This window comes from Neopelma chrysocephalum, unplaced genomic scaffold (genome assembly GCF_003984885.1).
Source record: "Neopelma chrysocephalum unplaced genomic scaffold, ASM398488v2 Primary Assembly neopelma1_25, whole genome shotgun sequence".
NCBI classification, from domain to species: Eukaryota; Metazoa; Chordata; class Aves; order Passeriformes; family Pipridae; genus Neopelma; species Neopelma chrysocephalum.
The window spans coordinates 9,360,666-9,383,488 of record NW_020897694.1 but is presented as its reverse complement, the minus strand read 5'-3'; the positions used below and the strand labels follow the sequence as shown (position 1 = coordinate 9,383,488).

The window sequence follows — 22,823 nt, the reverse complement described above, 5'->3', positions numbered from 1 at the left end:
AGGTGGAGTAACATTTATTGTGTTCAAATGAATTATTGACTGTAGGATGCAAAATTTTAGAACAAATGAAATCAATGAAGGCGTTAAAGAAACTCACCATAGTGACTGGTCCTATTGCTTGGGTCATGTTTTGGGCAGAACACTCTAAAATTTAAGTTCAATTTTAAGAAAAAGAGAAAAAATGTTAATAAATATGTAAACAGAGTTATGCTGGCTGATTTTAACAGATATTTCCCCCTCTTTTCATTAAATATAAACTGAAAGACACTTAAAAAAAATTATCAGAATTTTTGTTCAGCATTACCCACTTAGGAAGGCACCTGCTGTGAAGTCACAGGCCATGCACAACCTTCTATCTCTACTTTTAGAGCCTCGCTGGACTCTCAACACTGAAGCCTTGTATGACCAGTTCCATCAGCCCATTCTGCTTGGACCCGCCCACTGTTCAAATCCCAAGTCAGACACACTTCATCTGATGTGGTGATCACTGTGTCAGAGGCAACTCTTATTGAAACGAGGTTAATGCTGCCAAGGCAAAATACCACAGAACTAACATTCTGCTCTCTCGCCCTGCACCACCAGGCCAGGAACCTCTCCTGCCACACCTGCTCACCAGCCAGCTTGAATTTACAAGCCCTGCTCCATGTGCCGGCAGAGCTGCACAGCACCACCACATACAGCGCCAGTGACTTGCTTGGAGATCTGTTGGAATGTAAGTTCTTTATGACACAGCAGAAATAAGAAGAGATCTTAGCAAGAAGCCTTGGGATCTAAACAAAAGCAAGATAAGCAAGCACACTTGTAGACTGTGGTAGATCTCTTTGTGACTTTGATTTGCCCCACCTATCATTGTAAATTGTGATAAAGAAATGCCTGCCTATCTATTTGATGAAAAGCATCTCCCTCTGTTTCCTGGACCCTTAATCCTGGCTATGAATGGAATGTCTGTCCCTCCTTCCACAAACCCTATACATACCGAAAGTTTTAATTAATAAATGATTCAGTCTTGTACATGGAAACTGTGTCCATACAATAATTCAACCATTACATAGATCTCTGTGCCCCTCCGCTCCCACTGCCTGTGCTGACAAGGTGGTTCACAAATCCTGAGGAAGTAGGGAACCCTGTTTGAGATCCAGTAGCTTAAAGCTGCTCAATTAATTCCTCAAAGGCTTTAGTAGTATGCAAGATGGGAATATTTTCACTGTTTCTAGGAGAGCAACGTGAATTCCTTGGAAGAGGCAAAATGCAACAAATATAACTGGAAATATTCCTTATCTTCTGGTTACAATAATGCGCAGAGAACATGAACCAGCTTTTATAATATGCCTTTCTTACAGAAGGATCCCAATTCACTTTTTAAGCAAAAATGCCTTATAAAGAGCATGATTTAGTTGAACTCTTCCTTATGAATCTATTTGCCAAGCCCTTGGAAGCAATTTTTAAAGGGAACTGCATTTACTAGGACATTTTCTAATTATTGTCATTCTTTTATTTTAACAAAAATGGAAGCACTGCCCTTAGAAACGCAGTCCATTTCCTCGATGAGCCAGCTTTTTTGCATGAAATGTATTTTTATGCACAAAAAAAATCAGATTTAGGTATGCCTAACAACTCAATCAGAAAGCTAAGTAATGGGGACACCTTATTTACATCCCTGAATTTCTAATATTGCCCTCTGGAGAATGTTTTTATTTCTTCCCCTCCCTTCAATTCTAGTCTTTCCCAGTTAGAAACAACCCTCCTAAGCACAAGAATATCTTATAAAGAACAGACAATATATTTTACTACTTAGGCCACTTTATTTGGAAGCACTTCCCTACTATCAATTTTGCAGGACAACATAACAAATTGTACTTATTTCCCCACCTGTACTCTTACTGGTCACTTCCACAGCACTGTACGCCTTCTCTTTTTGCTGCTGCTCTATTGTTTTGATAATCACTGCTCATCATCACAACAATGGCAACTCAGAATTTAAAATCACCAGCTCCATCTCTCTCGGAATTCTCTCCCTTGATGTGCTTTTCAGTATGTCATATTTCACCACGAAAAAGTGCAGGGGCTGTCAGTCCACATTCACTGTTTTTCAAGTCTACTCTCCAATAATTTCAGGCTAGCTACAATTTTTGCCATTGATACTGTGCAAAAAATCTTTAGGTTCAAATCCTTGAAGCCTGCCTCACTATCTTTTTCTAACCCTAACCCTTTCCCATCCCTTCAATACAGGTTGCTATAGTCTAGTTTCCCGTATTACATCTATGTAGGACACACAGCTAGTCTCACAGTGACATTTTTAAGGGTCTCTCTTCCAAACCTCCAAGGTCACCAGCTCAAAAACCCACCACATCAAATTATATATTCAACCACTCCTTTACCAGTTTCTACCTAGACGGTTCCACTTATTTTTCAACACCTTGAGAAGTTCAGTCTTCTTGAGCCCGAGTTATCCTTTCTAAAGATATATAACGAAAGCCATTTATTCTGTGATCACAGGAAGTTTCCATCTTCCCAGCTGCACTCTTTCATGAGCTTGGCAGACTTCCAAAGACTTTACAAGCATAAACTAAACATACCATCTTCCCTATACAGCTGGGCTTACTGCCTTGCATTTTAGACCAACAGCCCTAGTGAAACAGCCAGGAGTGCAAGTGTTTTGATACAAAAGGACCCATCTTCCACTGCTACTAAAGACAGCAGTAGTCCATTGCTTTTTGAAACAAATAGCGATTAGATGATCCCCCAGACTAATCTAAGGCTAACCTGGCCTGTGATCTCTCTGGCCTTGCACAGAAACGAACATCAGGGGTTTTATGCACCTTAGACTTTACCACAACTTCAGCATTTCAAAAGGTCCCTGAAGTCCCAATTTCTCAACTGTTTCATGTGCATCCTCCAAACAACTTGTTCCATCTGTTAATGGCAACGCAGGCAGCCCAAGGGCAGTGGACACCAGAACTAGCATGATCAGGACAGAAACTTTACTTTGATTCCCACCAAAGGCCTTGTATTTCAAGTACACTACTGGCATTAACACAACTAAATGGATTCTAAGTTCTCTGCTAGCATAGGGAGGGAAAATTACCAGAATTTGCCTGATGTGAACAGATCTAGAAGTACTATAGCCTACTCTGTGCTCAGACTGCATTTACTGGAGCCTCTGAACAAAAAAAAAATTGAGAATTTCTGTGACATTAATAAAAATCTTGGTCCTTGAAGCAAGGTAGTCAGTAGGGACTGACTGCCTCAGTTTTGGCCTAGTGAACTTTCAGGTATGTTATAGGCTCAAACCCTAAATAGATTCCCTCCCACTGCTGTGAAGTTTTCATGTGAAAGAAAAATGTTTCCCCCAGTGCCTGCAAATGGATGATCAAGCATCACTTTAAGAGAGAAGAAAACACTTCCTGTTCTAAAAAAACGTTAAAAACCACATGATTTTTAAGCCTCTCTTCCCGACACCACCATCACCACCATAAAAATGCTGACAGTGCTTAGTCAGAAAACACTTGGGTAAATACCGGTAGACTCCCTTCACTTGGTCGGTTTCTATGGCTGCGTCGTCGCAGAGCGCACAGAAGTAGTGGTAGCTCCTGCGGCAGGCTCTCTCCTCACAGCCCACAGTGGCTCCTTTCTTGCGGCAGAAGTTGCACACCTAGAACAAGACGGGGTGTAGCATGTAAATGCCACAGTCGGCTACTGAAAATCTTGCCACGTAAGGCAAATATCATCCTCTGTGGGAAAATCCAATATTTCATTGCAAGTCACCTATGTGTAACTCATTAGGCAAGCTCACTCCTGCAAACTCCTGTCCTGGTCATAATTTCAGCCACCTTTTTGCTACCTTTACCTCTACGTTATACAGATACATTTGTAAGATGATGCAAACAGCCATGTGAGGGCACTGGATAACTTCCCCAAATTACTTCAAGACCAACGGGAATTAGTGTTTGTATTTATGTTTTCTAGGATAACTTCATAATGAAAAGAGTTCCACTCAGGATGCAGGGGAGGAGAGCAGCTGAAGACAAAACCAATTACAAAACAACCCCTCATATAAATGACCTTCCTTCTGCTAAACACAGAAAGTGCTTCCCTTTACACTCATGGATTGCATGCTTTTGTTTCAAGCACTGGCTTAGTCCTTTACCAAAGTCTTAGGAAACTTCGACTAAGGACTTAGAGGTCAGAAACAAATAAACACCTGCATTTTAATACAGAATGAACTAAATTCCACAGCATATAATGCTAGTGATTCTAACACTAAATCTGTAATTTCCCTAATCTTAGTAGATCAGAAGGACTAGGTATTTTTATGTGTTTTTTTTTAAAGCACAGAACAGGCCAGATAACCTTCAGTACTATGAGACTGGACTAACTGCAGATTCAGAAACAAACTCCTTACCAGCCGCTTTCCTCTCCTGAGCTCTTTCAACACTGATGCCACATCAAACCTTATATCCAGATTTTCTGGGTTATATTCTTCAGATTCCACAAATCCTGAGGAAAATAACTAAAGACAAAAGGGAAAATATTAAGAAATAAGAGTGACTCAGTCACCAGTGCAGAAAAGAGACAAAGAGCACATCTTTTCTTCTTGCACTTGCCCTACCTAAGGAGGTTAATTTTTCTCTGTGTTTTTAATAGGTTTCACCTACACTAAATAAGGAGCTGTGCTTAAATATTTTTGCGGACAAAGGAAGCTCCTTTTCTACACAAGAGATTTCACATGACGTGAAAGTGAACTAAGAAAAGATAATGAGGTAAGAAACTTATTAAGGAACGTGAATGAAAAAAATGTGGAATTCCAGCCTGCCCAGAGTAAGGAGGAGAAGTCAACAGACCTCCACACCTTGAACATCTTGTTATGTGCTCAGTTGTTCAGACTTACAGCTGGATGCAATATTTCTCTCTGATAAGATTTCCATACAGCCCAATGCTGACAAGAGTTGACTGCATGAGAAACATAGGAACATTGTACAAAGCCTAGGAGAAATCCACAAAAAATATATACATGTACATTTGGGCCACTTTAATTCCCACAGAACTGCTGAGCCATGATGATGAGTGAGGAAGGGGAAGTTCTTGACAACTATTTCCTAATAATTGTATATAGCTGATTCCAAACAAAAGGGAGCTACCCTTTCATCAACTGGCAGGCACAGTCTGTCTGCTCAGAATGTGATAGCTAACTGCAAAAAGCCAAACAGCACAGATAAGTCTAAGGCAAAGAAAAGAGCAGAGTTGCTGGCAGGAAAGAAAGAAGAAGAGAGAGAGAAGAGCGAGGAAGAAGTTTTCAACATTAAAGCCCTAATAAAACCCGTTTCAAACAAAACATCCAAGTAATACTGTAAAAGAGGTATCAAATGTTTCTGAAATATTCTGTGACAAATAGAACTAACCAACCAAAAAAGGTAGCTGAAAAATAAAGATGTACACACAAAAACTGCGAGAATAAGAAGGCTGGAACAGCAAAAACCAGAAAACTGTTCTAGCAGCAGACATTTCCTGCACTAAATGACCCTCAGCTATATTCTCCTTCTCCTGAAGGGAGAATACAGCATCTGTACTTAATTCTGCACACCAAGAACCAGTTCCACCAAGATTCCAGAATAAAGGGGAGGCATTCTGACAGCAAGAAAAGTAAATGCGTTCTAGGATCACAGCACAAGCTTCACAGATATTTTTATATAATAAATTTCTGATATTTTTACTTCTTATTTTAAATAAGGCACGGACCGGGAAGTTTTTTTACCTTCATGTATCAAGTGAATACTTTCCTGCAAAGGTTTCAGTAAGTACACAACTTCCTATGTGTAGATAAGAACTTCCGTCTTATCCAACTTAGTGTCTTGACAAGACCTATTACTACTAGTAGACTGTATGTGTGCCTGAATCACTGATCAGCAACAGACACACATGCAAACACCAAAAATCAACAGGTCCAGCTGTGCAGCCATGGCCTCTCCCACTCCAAAATTCTGGCCAAGCCCTGCTGCTTTTCATAGCTTTTCAATCTAATATAAACTTGCCTTTCAAATCAGACACTACTGTAAAGTCAAGAACAAAAAAGCAGTGGAAATTTCCCCCTTATCCCTTCTTCTCCACTGGTCTTAGGTAGCAACCGACTAAAAGCCACTCACCAGACAATCCTGATGAGCTGCAATATCGCTCTCTTTGGCAATATACATTACAGAACCAGCCGCCCCTTCTGAACAAAATGCACATGTTCTTCTCACCATCTTCGCCATTATCCAGAAAGCACCTAGAGCAGGAAAAAATTGGGACAAAGCACAAAGCAGTTGATGTAACTACCATATGCCAAGCAGGACTCAGGAAAGCAGAGCTTGCTAGCACTTGTCCTCTAACTGCTCCTTCTCTTACATCTCCTGAACCTTGATGCTTTGCTCCTCCAGCAACAACCACCAGTAGAATAGGCAAAGCCCACTCTTGGTATAGCAGTGGGATGGAAACCAGCTCGCAGGAGCTCCAATTGTTAGAGCAGGAGGAAAAGTGGTTTATCTCTTCTTGGAAAGTCACTAACAAGTCATAAGGGACAACACAAGTTTTCAAGCTTGCTTGGCAATATCTGCTCCAACAACAGGACCCAAGAGCAGCCCAGCAAGTCATGCCCCAAGGAGTGAAACTCCTTCTACTTGGATGAGGTCAATCACTCATAGCAGTGCTTTTCTTAAGGTACTTCTGCCACATGTGGGTCTGCAAGTCAACAGAGGAGAGAAAAATCACCTGTCCCCAAACATCTATAGTGCCTTCCAGGAGTTCACAGAAAACAAGGAAGAAACACTAATTCCTTACTCTAAGAAAGATGTAGCAAAGAAGCATGAAAGGGCCTGTAAGTAAAAGGGGGCAGAAGACAGAATCAGAAATGAGAGACTGGAACATTCTCTCTCAAAGAGGTGAAGCGCTAACAGGAGTGACAGAATTTTCTCTATGCCCTGGGATTTGCCCTAGGGACATCTGTTCTCTTTTTCTGGCCATATCCACTCTAGTCTTAATTGTTGTTCTTCACACAGTCTCTCTTTTCCTCCAGCAGCTGCAAAACTTTGAGGCCATCTACTTATTTCACAAAAACAGTCTACATGCATCTGGATGAGCCTTCACACATATCCCCCATCAGTAGTTTAGAGCACCACACCACAACATCAGTAGCAGAAGTTTTACTTTGCGTTTTTTTGTGCAAGTCCACCGCAGAAATCTTCAACAACTTCCCACTCCTACTAGGTGCGATACTCCAAACTGTCCTTTGCTGGAGACACCACCTCTGACAGTACAAACTCCTGTATGACAAGGGGAAGAAAAGTCTGCATTTACTTTCAAGAAATAAGATCTGAAGTTAAATTATTCTAGTGAGAGAAAGGTAGTAAAGTCCAAGTACAAAATCTCCTAGTCCACCAAATCTTGCAACCTTTATCTGGCTTTCAACAAACTGTTTTCACTAGTTCCCATCTCCCTTGCATAAAACAGACTGGGTAGTCCCAAGTGAGAATTGCACCGGAGTAGAAGGAGATTTTTTATATGTTTTCTCCCCTCTGGCTCATGCTACTGAGAATTTACTTCATCACAACAAGCCAATTTACCTTCACAGACATCTATGGGGGATTTCCCCTCCATCCTTCTACCTCTTGTAAGCAAGGCAGGATAGGGACTGATTTCCAATATCCATCACAACAGTCTCAGAACTTAAGCATTAAATAAATATGATAGAAACAAACAGAAATATATAGAAATATTAGAAACAGAATAGAAAACAGACAGAAAGAAATTTAAAAGAAGAATGAACTGGAGTTTGAATGGTCTAGAATGCAAGAAAAGTTCTCTGCGGCAAGCTAATACCTGGAATTGATGCAGATACATAGGCCCTGCTCAGGCCCAGTCAGAGGATCCAGCTCTAGGAATTTAGTGAGGAAGAGGCTAAAGATGGAGTCTACAGACCCTGGTGTTCTTACAGACTCAGGAGAGATCACTCACCAAATAATATCACAGGCAAAACAGACTCAACTTGGGGATATTAACTGAATTTATTACTAATAAAATCAGAGCAGGATAATGAGAATTAAAATAAATCTTAAAAACACCTTCACCCCTCCCCTCCCTCCTTCTCAAGCTCTACCTCCTCCCCCAGTGGCACAGGGAGATGGAGACTTGGGGTTACAGTCAGTTCATCACATCTTTCTGCCACTGCTAAGGGAGAGAAGTCTTTCTCCTGCTCCAACATGGGATCCCTCCCACAGGAGACAGTCCTCCATAAACTTCTCCAGCGTGAGTCCATCCTACGGGCAACAGTTCTCCACAAACAGTTGCAATGTGGGTCACTCTTCCATGGGGTGCAGTCCTTCGGGCACAGTCTGCTCCAGTGTGGGTCTCCCCCAGGATCACAAGTCCTACACCAGGAAACTTGCTCCAGTGTGGGCTCCTCTCTCCATGGGTCTGCAGGTCCCTGCCAGGAGCCTGCTTCAGCATGGCTTTCCTATGGGTTCACAGCCTTCTTTTCAGGCATCCACCTGCTCCAGTGTGGGTCTCCTCCAGGGGCTGCAGGTGTTTCTCTGCATCCCCGTGGTCCTCCATGGGCTGCAGGGACACAGCTGCTTCACCATGTTCTGCGCCAGGGGCTGCAGGGGAATCTCTGCTCTGGTGTCTGGAGCACCTCCCTCTCCTTCTCCACTGAGCTTGGTGTCTGCAGAGTTTTCTGCTATCCTCTCATACATATACACCCACATACACCCACCCACCCACCCCCACACACATATAGTTTTCTACTATATCCTCTTAAATATTCTTACTCCACTCTTCTCTGACCACAATTACATCTGCCCGATAATTTTTTTCCCCTTCTTAAATATGTTATCACAGAGGCATCACTATCACTCCTGATTGCCTCAGCCTTGGCCAGTGGCAGGTCCATCCTGGAGCTGGTTGGCATTGCCTTTGTCTGATATGGGGGAAGCTTCTGGCAGCTTCTCACAGCAGCCACGCCTGAAACCCCCCCTGCTACCCAAACCTGGCCATGCAAACCCATGACACCTCCACAGGAGCCTTGTTTCAGTTCCTTCCTCTTCCCTAGCTTTCTGCTATGGAGTACTGCCCAGAACAGGACATGGAGCTAAACAGGGCAATGGATCTGGCTGGGTGCTCCCATGCAAGAAGGGGGAGGCTAAAGGCAGGGTTCCAGTTTCACAATTTAATTACATTTCACCTAAAAAATGTCTTGCTTTTGCAGGGCTTAAGTCAGCTGCTCACAGATTCCAGTGGAACCCCAAGATCTGTCCAAAAAGGCAGGAAATCCTTGTTCCTTCGTCCACTCTTCCACTTGCAGTCATGACAGCAAAATTCTTATTTCTCCTACTGTGTCTTGTTCAAGTTGAGGAATCTGTTCCTTGTACAGAAGCTGGTCTACATCTTTGATCACTTCCGTCATTTCTCAATCCCTTCTCTGCTCTTGCTATGCTCCAAGAGGCGCAAGCCATCTTCAAAAGGGTGGGCTACCATTTACACTACAAAGTCACAAAGTCACTCTGTACCCTTTTCTTAATAATTCTTAATATTCCAATCATATTTTAGACTGCTTCTGAGCAAAGAGCTGACACTTCCATAAAACTATTGCTGGAAGCACAAAGCAGTGAAGCAAATGCAAAGCTCAACACACGATGAGGTCCACAGTGATGAGAGCAGACATGGAAACTGGAGGGAGGGTTGGTGGTTTGTGCTGCCACAGCATCAGGGACGAGTGTGAGGAGGGGTGGGAGCCACGTGGTCTCATTCTTCCACTTGCTTACCAACACTGCTACCAACTACACCTCCTAAGTACTCCATGTAATGCAACCACAAAGAATGGAACGCTGGATGACAGTCCCAGCCACAGCACCTTGTACAGTAATGGTGAATAAGGTATAAAAGTACCCCAATTCATACCGAACTGGGAACATGAGAATTTGACATGGAAATTGTAGGGACTGATCGAAAGGTTTGTCCTCCTCACCCTCCCCAGCAGGGATACCTTTCAGTGAGACTTGTGTACTTGCTACATGAAGTCACAGAATCACACGATCAATTAGGTTGGAAAAGATCTCTGAGATAACTGAGTCCAACCTATGACCAAACACCACCTTGTCAACTAGACCATGGCACTGAGTGGCTATGTCCAGTCTTTTCTTAAAGACCCCCAAGGATGATGACTCCACCACCTCCCTGGAGATCCTAATATCTAATCACTCTTTCTGTGAAGAAATTCTTCCTGATGTCCAATCTAAATCTCCCTATGTTTTCACCCAGAACATTAAGTTGTGATTGCAATTGTGTTGTCAGTGCTTTATAGAGCTATTCTGCAATAACATGCATGTATCTCAGACAATCCAAAAGAAACTCATATATTACATTTAATAAGCCACACTCTTCATGAACCTGACTGGCTCCTTTGAATGTGACCAGACCTACAGTTAATTGACTATTCCTGCACCCACTATCAGGCCTAGAACTGTGGTTTTGCAACAACTACGTATTACAGTTCCCCAGATCTCTTTCCGAAGTGGTATCAGATAGTGCAGAGGACATCAGCATTCCAGTTACTGCTCTGACACATCATATTCCACTTATCAATGTTGGATTTTCATCCCCTGTTTTACAGTCAATCCCTTGCTGTCACAAAGTCCTTCCGCAACCCTCCGTTTCCACTTCCATTGTCACAGGAGTAGGTTGTGGGAACCCAAGGGGACCAATTCACCTATATGAGTTGGAGGCCTTTCCACTGCCCTCCAGTCAGAAGACAGAGGTGCAGCTGAGAGAAAGGAACAGTCACATCTGGCTGCTTCCCCTGTACTGGTGCCATTTCCTCAAAGCAAGGCTGTTGGGGTTGGTTTTGCTTTAGCAATAGTGACAAAAGGTAAGACACCGGGAAAGGAAAGAGAAAGTAAAAAAGGACAAGAACATTGTTGGCAAGAGCACACTTGTGCCACTTCCAAATACATCCTGCTGAAACATCACCAGTTTGTCTAAGTATTTCCTCTCCAGACCCAATTCTGAAAGCATCCTTGCACGTAAATACACACATTTTACATGGGAGAAAACTAAGGCACAGAATGTCACGTGGCATATCCATAGAGGGGAAAGGAAAAGAACCCAAGTGTCCTGACTTCCAGCACGCCAAAGAAACCCACCGCCCCAGCTCCAGCTCCGCTCTCCTCTTCCCCGCAGCGCAGCGAAGGGTTGGATCTACGGAAGCAGGAAGACAGAAGGAAATGACACATCAGCTCCCCCACACTCACCGTGCCCCCCGTTTCCGCTTTGTGGGGAAAGAAGCCCAGCTGGAGATGGAACGGTTAGGGTTAGGGATGGGATGGGATGGCTGGGCACGACCCACACGCGTCCCCCCCCCGTCCCCCCAAAGTCATTACAGCACAAACACATCCAGCCTTTGCAAGGAGCAAAACCAAGCAAATCTGCCTTTCTGAACACCTTTCACTTGTGGTCACCTCGTTCCAAACCCCTGTCATGGGCAGGGACACCTTCCACTAGATCGGGCTGCTCAGAGCTCCATTCAACCTGGTCCTGAACACTTCCAGGGATGGGCACCCACAGCTTCTCTGGGCAACCTGTGACAGGGCCTCACCGCCCTCACAGTAAAGTATTTTTTTCCCGATACTCACCTGTGGTGGTTTGAAACTCCCAAGATCCAATTTCTAATTTGGGGCTCTCAAACCACGATACACACCCTAAACCTGGTGCCGCCCCACGGCCCCCCCGTCCCGGCTCTGCGCGAGCCCCGGCAGGGCCCATTCCTTGGCACTGCGGGGACGGAGGGGGGGTGACCAGCACTCAGGAGGCGCCGAGTCTCGCGCGCTTCCTCCCCCCCCCCCCCCCCCCCCCGCCCGCGGTGGCACTTACCGCCCGCCCGCCCGCCCGCCCGCGGCCCGGCTCGCGCACGCTGCCGCTCCCACCGCCCCCTCCCCCGCCCCCAGCGCTCCCGCGCGGAAGTGGGCGGGCCCAGCCGGGTCCGGAGCATGCGCGGTGGCGCCCGCCGATGCTCCGCCCGGTGCACTCCCCCCCCCTCCCGGCACTGATTGGCTCCGGCCCCCGGGGCGGGGCCGGAGGGGAAGGCGCGCGCCACCGCGCCGCCAGTCATGTGATCGGGTGGGGACGCCCGGGCTACTCCCCGCCCCCTCGGGTGGGCTGCGGTTTAGGAGCGGGAACACGGGTTCGATAGTCGGCCCCGGCGCTCCTAGGGCGCCGCCGGGCAGCCGCTTCCTGAGGCCTTTCCCCATGAGAAAGGCGACACCCCCATGCTCCCATCGGCCCCCCGTTCACTTTGCACAGAATCACAGAATCAATTAGGTTGGAAAAGACCTCTCAGATACCGAGTCCATCCCGTGACCGAACGCCACCATGACAACCAGGCTGTTGGGAAAATCTTTATTTGTAACAAACAGTGTTATACGGGGAAAAAAAAAACTTTCTTAAGAAAGGATGTTCTTTGATGTTTGATCTTGGTAACCTTCAAGACTAATGAACAAGAAGGAAGATTCAATCCATGAAAGAGATGGCAGCCAACAAGCAAGATCTAAATGATGTCAAGATGTTAGAAAAACAAATTTAAGTTTAGGGCATGACATGCTTCAGTGATTGCAGACCTGGGGGAGGAGGTTAACATAGTTTGGGAAGAAGGATGTACCACTGAAAACAGACAGGAAGAATGCAGAATTTACGGGCCACAAGGACATTTGGCAGAACTCATAAGAAAGAAACTCTTAAAACCAACTCTGTAATTGTGCTGCAGTCAGCTCCAAGTGGGTAAAAGGCAATTCTGGCAGGAGGGATCAGAGACTACTGACCCAGGAAACCCACTGACCAAAAAGAAAGGAGAAACTAAGCATGCAACTAATTAGCATGAGAAGAGAGAGAATCATTAACTGATAGACGATACAATTTGAATACTGGAACAATGTAACTTGTAGCCAATGAACACTAATTCCTTTGTTTGCTAAAGTGTATAAATAGTTAAAAATTTTGATTATCGGTGTGTGTGTGTCAGGAGGAGCAATTCCCCCACGCACCTCGAGCCAAAGATAAAGTACTGCCTGCTCAGCTTTCTAATACTGAAATTACAGTGTTAGAGAGTTTTATTTTCCCGACATTTTCAGTGACAATTTCTGGTGATCCAGATGGAACCCTGCATCCAATGCTTGACAGATTCACAGGATCGAGAGGACTCCAGTGTGCACCAGAGGTTTTTCAGGGAGATCCTCCGGTCCCCTGATCTGTTGAGTTCAGGGCATGGCCCCTGGGATTTATTAAGGTGTTACTGGGAGGGTATAACGAGGCTGCTGGAAAGTCTCACTGGATTAAGGTAAAGGGAACTTGGAAACTAGGTTTTGGGCTAGTTTGCACATAACTATGGGGATATCCAGAGTGCCAGCCCTACGGAAGGTTAAAAAGTGTGAGCAGGTTTTGCACACCCCTCAGGGTTAAAAGTGTGAGTGGCTGTTGCACATCACTCTCAAAAGGAAATGTAATTGTGTTTTATTATATTCTATGAAGGTTCTGGTCAAACATCAAAAGGGGGGGCTTTGGAGAAATCACCCCTAGGATGTATTTTGAAACAGTGGAGGGAGGTGGGAGGTGCAACAGGAGGCTCTGTCTCCAGAAAACGGCTAATTGAATACTGTAATAACTGGTAGCCTTTGTACTCTTTGGATGATGGTGAAAAATAGCCAAAGAATAGAACTTTAAGTTACAATACAATGAAAATACCTTGTGAGCACTGATGCATATGGGCTTGGGAACTGGGACACCAACCATACAATTAACATATGAATAGCAGGTGGTTCTTCCAAAACTCATTTATGAGGAACAAAGCAAGTTGTGGGTACCATGGTGACCTTTTCCATTGCAGGTAATTTGACTACAAGCCAACCACTTGATTCCATAAATGACAGCCTAAATGAGCCTTCTTTGAGCTCTCCCTGCTAAGCAGCTGGCTGCATGGCAGTGATCTCCCCCTGTGAGCTGGGACACCCCTCACAGTTACTCCTCGAGGTTGGGAGACCCGAGCCCAACTGCAGGTCCCTGGTGATTGATATTGCACATAATCTTGTATTAGAGCGCACTAGATTTTGTATTGGTCATTGATTTTGTGTTGGTAATTTTAAATCATTATTATATCCTGTGCAGTAACAGAGTAAACCTTGCCATCAAACTTCGTTAAGTAACACTTTTACAACATCTTTAATAAAACCACTTTTTCTGATACCTTTGCTGGTGGTTCTTCAAGTGGTCTGTGTCGCCCACCTGTGACACCTCTTTCTTTGCACAAGGCTCCAACACATTGAAAAGCCACATGCCTGCACACCCATCCCTTGCTCCATTTCAGGGCCACATCCTGCATCTGCGCTCACTGTCCCCTAATGTAGTCTGTTTCTCTCTTACCAACAAACCACATGGCAAGGACTTCTGTGGCCCCCCTGTCCCATGCTACACAATACAGCACTAAAATGAGGTACACTGGATTTCTCAAGGAGTTCTCTGTGTGTCACAAACATGGAGAGGGATGCCTTTTATGATAAGGTAACCCATCAAGTTGATCAAGGGAAGCCAGTTGATGTACTACTTTCAGACTTCAGCAAAACTGTTGCTACTGTCTCTCACAGGATCCTTCTGGACAAAATGTCCAGCACAGAGCTGGATAAACACATCATGTGGTGGGTGGGCAACTGGCTCATGGGTGGAGCACAGAAAGTAACAGTGAATGGGGTGACATCAGACTGGTGACCAGTCACTAGTGGGGTTCCACAGGGCTCCATCTTGGGCCCTGTGCTCTTCAACATCTTCATAAATGGCTTGGACACAGGACTGGAAGGGATACTAAGCAAGTTTACGGATGACACACAACTGGGAGGAGCTGCCTTGAAGGGAGGGAGGCCCTGCAGAGAGACCTCGACAAATCACAGGGCTGGGCAATCACCAACCACATGACGTTCAACAACTGAAGTGCTGGATTCTGCAGCTGGGATGGGGCAACCCCGGATGTTCATACAGACTGGGGAATGAGGTGCTGGAAAGCAGTGCCATGGAAAGGGACCTGGGCGTCCTGATCAATGGCAAGTTGAATCTGAGTCAGCAGTGCCCTGGCAGCCAGGAGGGCCAACAATGTCCTGGGGGGCATCAGGCAAAGCATCGCCAGCCAGTCAAGGACGGGGATTGTCCTGCTCTGCTCTGCACTGGTGCGGCCTCACCTTGAATATGGTGTGCAGTTTGGGGCACCACAATACAGGAAAGATATTGAGCTGTTAGAGAGTGTCCAAAGGAGGGCAACAAAGATGGTGAGGAGCCTTGAAGGGAAGCCCTATGAGGAGCAGCTGAGGTCACTTGGTCTGTTCACCCTGGAGGAGACTGAGGGGAGACCTCATTGCAGTCTACAACTTTCTCATGAGGGGACGAGGAGGGTCAGGTACTGATCTCTTCTCTGTGGTGACCAGTGACAGGACCGGAGAGAATGGCCTGAAGTTGTGTCAGGGGAGGTTTAGGTTGGGTAACAGAAAAAGATTCTTCACCCAGAGGGTGGCTGGGCACTGAAACAGGCTCCCCAGGGCAGTGGTCACAGCACCAAGCCTGTCAGAGTTCAAGATGCATTTGGACGATACTCTCAGGCACAAAATCAGGTGTGACTCTTGGGAATGGGTGCAGGGCCACGAGTTGGAATCGATGATCCTTGTGGGTCCCTTCCAACACAGCATATTCTGTAATTCTGTGAACCCAATAAGAAGCAGGCATTTCTCTCCTGCAGTAGCAGAATTTGCCCAGCTCACTTTGTAGCACAAACACAGCTCTGCAAAACTGTTCTGATTAATGTAATCTCTGTTCAAGATTATTTCTCCCACCAGATCCATTAGGCTTAGGTGTATTTTAACAGTTCTAAGCCCCGAGAAAGGCAGACTTGCATTCACAATGAGTTTCAGAAAAGCAAGTTTTACTAACTCAGCACTTTGGGAGGGCACAGAAAACACCAACAAACTCTTGCTCTCATCAGTTGTGTCTCTGCTGCAGATGGCACGGAGCACAAGTTCTTCCAGTGCACTGTGAACTTTGCTCGCGGATGAGAAGAGGGGAGGAGGAAGACCAGGAGCACAGAAATTATCTAGGAAAAGTTTGATGCCTGTTCTTAGGAAAACAGTTCTAATTCTGTAAACTACAAAAGTGACATTTAAATGTAAATTTAAGAAAACATCAGGTGAAAGGCATTTTAATTGAATGCAATTAGCACCACAGACTTGAGCATACTGTTCGCTGTGTAGTAGTCCTGTCCAGCATATAAATCCCTGGGTACAAGGTGTGTTGGCAGTAGGGAAGCTTTGCCTATAAGATTTTTTTCCTGCACTTCTGAACTCCACACTGACAGGAAATCTCTGTCTCTGGCATGCTTCCAGCTTCATAGCCATAATCCCACGTGAGTTCAGTTCCAGCTTTCACATGTCTGAGAAACAAAACACTCGGTCAATTTGTTCGAACGGAGTGAAACGGTACTGTGTTTACAATTTGTCATCAATGACTCACATGCAAACCCAAAAACTGTATGGGGCAGGGACCATCAGACAGGCAGCTTGTTGGGAGAGAAATAAGATATATAAGGAGTCTCTGACACACACATGGTGCTTGGCCTACCAGAGCTGTACAGAGTGCAAATACCCACACATAAATGAAAAGAATTTATCAAGCAGTGCAATAGTGTCAGAGTCTAAACAACCTGCTTTTAGACAAAATTCTGGGAAACAAAAATCAAACAAAACAAAACAACAACAACAACAAAAAAGGAAAAATTTATAAGTGAACACATCCTAAATGAGAACACAGTTTTGTTATTTTTACTAAGTACAGTGCATCACTGAAGTTTGAACAGATCTCTAGGTATGTTGGCCATCTTTGGCCTGACAAGCTACGTTTTAATGCAATTGCACTATCCATATGCACAAAGACTCAGAATTAAACACATGCTCCTCATGAACCAGCTGCTCTGACAGTACCTGAAAGAGAAGAAATTTCTAAGGTAGGAAATTCATTGCCCGAAAGGAATGCCAAACTAAATACCTTAGACTAACATGCTGAGGGACAACTGATGGAAAATACAATAAAATATGAGTATTATAAAGAAGAGAGTAATTCTCCAATGTTTCTCATTGGATACAATGTAAGGGACATCCAGTGAATTACCAGGCAGCAGGCTGAGAAAAAACAACGAGGACTTTTCAAACAGCACATTTCAACCTGGGACTTGCTGCCTTAAGATGTTCTGGAGGTCAGACATATAAAAGAAATGACAAGGTGACTGGGCAAGTTCATGGAAGGTACACAATTAAGCTCAATGATCCAGATGAAGTCCTTAATGTAGAAAAGTTGTAAAAGGGTGATGTCCAGTAAATGTGAGAGCCAGTCAGGGAAACGCTCTTTCAACAACCCTCCTCCTTCCCTAAGTGTCTTTGCTGATCACTGTTACCTCTCTCTACTTGCCTCAGTCCCCACTACACATATCTTTACAGAGTACCGGAGCCAGAAAGTCTCTAGGTAAAACAAAATCTTTTTTCTGACATATTTCAACACATTTGTCTTCACAATTCTTGGAAGCCTCCCAGTGCAATCCACAGCATCTGTGTTAGTTTGGACCAGGGTTGCAAGACTCCACAGAAGATCAGTGTTCCCAAGAACTGGTTTGTCTGGGACAAATTCTCTCCTATTTTAAGTTCTTGCCTAGTATCACCGCTGGTACATGCATCAGCCAGATTCATTCAGACAATTAATCCTTCCACCCCTGGGTTTAGCTGTCATCTTCTTATGTCTTACTGGCACCAGCTCTCTGTACCACCCTTTCTATCAGCCACTAAGGAAATACCTGTATCTTTTGCTTTCAGAGCAAATTTTCACCCTTTAAGTATCCTAATGCCACTTCCCTGGGACATGTTGGGCTACACAAAGTCCTGCTTCTCTTGATAGCTGTGAGAAGGCTTGAAGCTAGCTTGTTTGGCCCACAAAGTATCTCAACCTTAATATTCTGTGGGGTTTAATCCTGCCCTATGGGACCAAGATCTGCAGGCCATTCTTTGAGACAGAACAGCGGGATGAGTGAATCTTGGCTTTCAAAATGACCATGCCGAGTTAAACCTATTTGTCCACTGAAGAAGATTATCACTGAAATGGACACATCTTTCCCACTTCACATTTCAATGCAAAACTGAAGAAAAACTCATCAGTGATAATCAAGAAACTGTATTTCTTCTGTCTTTAGTGCACAATAAGAACTCACCAATAAGAAGGTAATTTTGTGCTTTCATGATCTAAGCATCTCTCCCACCCCTCAGCATAATTATGTCCTAATAACTAAATACTGATTTTTTTTCCCCTAGTACCTTGAATGAACAACATTTAACTTCCAGAAATTCACCTGTTTGTGAAGAATGCCACCCATGGAAAACTTCTGTTGTGAGTCTCTACAAACACGCTTTGTGCAAAGAGATTTGGGCAGCAGCTGTGCTGTAAAACAGGAAATCTGTATTAGAAACAGTGAAACACCACATCATTGGCTGAAAAACCTACTTTGTGTCAGATATTTGTCACTAGAAAAGGTAGTTTCTTCCTTCCCATCTCCAGCCCACACAGAATATCTATTACTCAATGCCACTGCCACTTATTTTTGCAATAATTATGTCTCTTTAAAGTATTACTTTTTGCCTATGAAAACCAAGTTCTTTTATCAAGTTGTTCTCCAGAAATTTATGGAGAAAATTCATCTTAGATTCAGAATGCACCACAAATAATCAGTATGTGACAGATGTATCTCGCTGTCAGCCAGGGGAGCAGTGCAAGGGAGCAAGCAATGGATTAAATGATTGTGTGTTGGCAAAGTGTCAGATGTGAAAGGTGATTCAGGTGCTCAAAGGAACATGTGTATGCTCATGGCTGCAGAAGAAAGGTTTCTGCAAGATGCATTACTAATCTTAGCACCATATTACCTCTGCAAGAAAGAACAGCTTAAACATATTGCAAGGATTTTGCTGTAAGACACATTCTGCCAATGAAGAGCAATAAGGTATTTGCAGAGCATGTGCAGAAATGTCTATTCATCTTAGCTGGAGGTACTTCGTAATTCATTACTATTTATTTCTTGGCAAGTCAAAACTGAGAGACTTATTTAGTAGACACGTACACAGTAGGACAGACCACTTTCTGAACTATGATTGAACAGTAGGAAGTTTTGTAAAATATCACAACACTTGCCCTAAACCAGCACTAACTAGAATTTACAATGGCTGGGAGAAGGCATGTGGATCAACAAAACGTGCCATTTGCTCTCTGGACCCCCCAGAAGGCCATCAGAATAAAGACGTCACTCATTACTGGGGAATACGTCACTAAGGAACCCAGTGGTGCCAAAACTACAGCTGGTATGTGGCATGCATCAGCTTGTGAAGCCACTAACAGTGACCCAGCCTACTGTCCTGTCACTTGTGATGGCAGGGAGCATCACATGTGCCTTCCTTTCATGCATCTACCTCATATATGGTTTATGTGCAAAAGCTTTCTAGGTTAAGCTTAAATAAATGAATGATGTATTTGCAAAGACAATGAACAGAACACATGTAACTTTTTACTTACATTTAGAAAACGACCCACATTTCCTTCTTTTGTGGCATCCAGTACATAAATATTTTCTTTAGAAGCATTCTTCGGAAGCATCCCATCTCCATCAGCCTCCTCACAAACTGCATCTTGACTTGACTGCCTGCTATTTTCCTCTTTGCAGTCAGTTTTTAGGGGTATATTATTGGATGGCCTCGCAACACATGTGTCATCCAGCACACTTGACTTGCCACAATCAACACCCTGCAGCGACAGACTCTTTCTTTTGTATCCCGCACTGTCCACACCAACAGACTCGGTCTGTCCAATTTCCATCTGATGGTCTTCCTTCTGCTCCTGGGTGGATTCTGTCAATGGACATGTAATTATTTTGCAACATCAGTTTAAGACCAAAGCCTTGCCCTTGTTTGGCCCTGAACTCTTACCCATGTCCTCCAAAATCTAACCATCTTGCTATTTACAAGTCTATAACACAACCGCCCTTTTCCATGCCTCTCATCAATCCTCCTGCAAATGACTGTTTCCTGCTGTGGTGTCTAAAGCACTTGCTCAAGGCACCTGTGAGTGACCAAGCCTCTCACTCTTCCCAAATCCCACTCCAGACTGATTTCTTCCACATAGCATTTTTTCATCATTCTCCACCTTAATTCCCAAGAGAATCACAAACTATAATTTAAACAGAAACAAGATGCAAGTGCAAATAGCATCAGTTTCACACTGCCTCTCTAGCTTGAGGTCCCCCCATCCCTGGATTATATCCTGTTCAATTTTTGTTGACCAGAATATGTACTGGGTGTGACACAACAAGATCTGCAAGACTGACTTTCCCACAATTGCATTGTATTTAAAAGCTGCTGTCAGGAGAGTTCAACATATCCCCAGATCAACTTTGCAGGCAAAAGACTGCCCTGTACCGATTAATGCACTGTGTTATGCAAGGGAGCAATAATTTCTGTACTACTGAGCTCTCTTAAAACAGCTTCCACATCATGCAGACATTGTTCTACTCCGAGAACAGGCCTGTCCACACTGACTACATTAAAGTCTACCACCTGATGGGACACAATCATACTAAGAATGCAGTATGTATACTTCCGAAAACCTACTTTCTTTTCCTTTCTTTGTTCCACTGTTTACTTTTGTTTTGCTTGACTGATGAATCTGAGAACTATTATCTTCATCTGAGCTGGCACTGTGCACCTGTGTGTCAAATGAAAAGGCTGTGATGTATTGTTGCTGTGTGCAACTCGGAGTCAACACAGTACAGCAAGTGGCCTCTAGAACTCTAGGGCTGCAGGTTCAAACCTTCTAGAATGCATGGCTGTGGCCGAGTTTGAAAAGTTAATACATTCACTGCAATGCAATATTTAATTTCAAACGATCCTTCAAAATAATCTGGAAGGAGTTCCCCATGCAACAAAACATTTAAGTAAGTGTGTAAGTCCCAACAATTTCACCAGAATTCTAAGTTGCTGAACCAAAGCCCAAACATGCTTTTTACAGAGTTTCAATGAAATGAACAGATGTGGCAGGATTTCTCCTCTCCTGCCACATAAAGGCAACCACTTACAGTAGCTCCAGAATGGAGCCAAATGTTAGCATGAAAATCCCATGTGCATTTTGTAAGTGCAATGAATCCAATAAAACCTACAGAGTAAGTTTACCCCAGTTTTCCTCCTTTACACATATTTGCAGGCAACACTTCACACTCAGATCAGATCAAATTTTCCCAACTCTACCACTGCATGAAAAAATCGCGTACAAATCCTGAGATTTTCCTCTCTCCCTGCTACGCCATTCTTTTGGGAGGCATCACAAAAATATTATCACTCTCACACCCTAACCCTGTAGTTAGTGACAACAGGTGGAAGGGGAAAATAAATTCCTAAGATTCTCAAGGCTGGAGTGTAAGTGAAGGGTGGAGAAGGGAAGGCTGTGGGAGTAGTTAGTGCTGGTCTGGAGGAACATGTTGAAGGACTGATAATGGAGAAGGGATGGGGTGCAGCTTCCAGCATGGCAGCTTAGCTCACAGTGTGACACAATCTCCTGAAGAAAGGTCATTAGAACTATCTAAATGTACAAGTTGAAAAGGTCAAAATTAACATAAATATTCAGCACAGAAAAATGAATCTATTAAAGCCTATTATTATTATTATTATTATTATTACCATTTTTAGCCGGTGATTGTGAAAAAAACCTGTTCTTCCAGGCCTTGTGGTTGCAATATTCAAGTTCTTTGGATGAACCCTGTACAGAAAGGTCAAAAGGAAATTATAAAAGACAAACAGACTCACAAGTAACTCTCACAACACACATTTCGCAGCCTCTAGTTCTAGTCTATTCTCTACAAGAGCCGACAGCAGAGCCTGCAGTCTGGCCTCACCCCACGTTCTGTGATTATTTTGCCTTTAAGAATTGAGGACCTAGGCTAAGTTCTCTGTAGTATTTGTAAAAAACCAGTTGTTCATACTTTTTTTGAGGGATCAGCAGCTGCTTTTACATCGTTTCCCAGCTGTCCAGCTGAGAACCAAACTGTCTGCTGTTTTATTATTATTACATCAGATCACCCCAAAATAGAGCACCTACAGACAGAGTTTTGCCTTTTTCCTGCTACTACTTTCAATAGTTTTAATAGTGCAGCTTTCAAACAGGAGAGCAAAGATGTTGTGGGTACAAGGGATAGCAGAGGGGGAGAGATGCAGTATATGGCAGGTTTCGAAAACACTTTCCCTCAAAAGGACCTCAGTCCTTCATGTTAGGAGAGAGTTGAGGAAGATGGGAAGTAGTATTTGGTATATGCATTTAAAACACCTAAAGTCACAATTATTTGGATTACATTCAGACTGCAGTAGAAGACACCAGTTTCAAAACTAATATTAATATCTGTAAAATGTCTAGCAATAAATAACTGCCCTTATTCAAGAAAATTTTCAATGTAAAAAAATGTGTTTTCCTGCCACAAAAAAGAAAATCCTGATACTTCTTTGGGCTACTGATAATTGCAAGAAATGCTGCTTTTTAAGGTTTTCTTAAGATTTAAACTCCTTTGTAAATTCAAAATGTGCAGAGGCTACAAGAAAATGTGACATTATTACATGGTTACATTGTTTATTCTTTTAAAGGCAAGCTGTTTGGGTGAATGACATGTCAAGCCTAGCATACTGAGGTCCTCTCAAATGTTTCTCAGTCCA

At 43.8% G+C, this 22,823-nt stretch overlaps 1 protein-coding gene across 1 annotated transcript in view; it reads right to left on the bottom strand.

Annotated features, from left to right (window-relative positions):
• The window catches only part of LOC113963715 (histone-lysine N-methyltransferase SETDB2-like), a 50,939-nt gene that overhangs the window by 16,826 nt on the left and 11,290 nt on the right, over window positions 1–22,823 (bottom strand). Inside the window, exons 10-18 of the mRNA XM_027675135.1 lie at window positions 21,801–21,879; window positions 20,739–20,832; window positions 19,648–19,979; window positions 18,437–18,525; window positions 16,363–16,477; window positions 6,141–6,308; window positions 4,403–4,510; window positions 3,519–3,652; window positions 98–144 (exon numbers count right to left, since the gene is read on the bottom strand). Coding sequence (XP_027530936.1) covers window positions 98–144; window positions 3,519–3,652; window positions 4,403–4,510; window positions 6,141–6,308; window positions 16,363–16,477; window positions 18,437–18,525; window positions 19,648–19,979; window positions 20,739–20,832; window positions 21,801–21,879 — 1,166 coding nt within the window. The remainder of the gene's footprint in view (window positions 1–97; window positions 145–3,518; window positions 3,653–4,402; window positions 4,511–6,140; window positions 6,309–16,362; window positions 16,478–18,436; window positions 18,526–19,647; window positions 19,980–20,738; window positions 20,833–21,800; window positions 21,880–22,823) is intronic.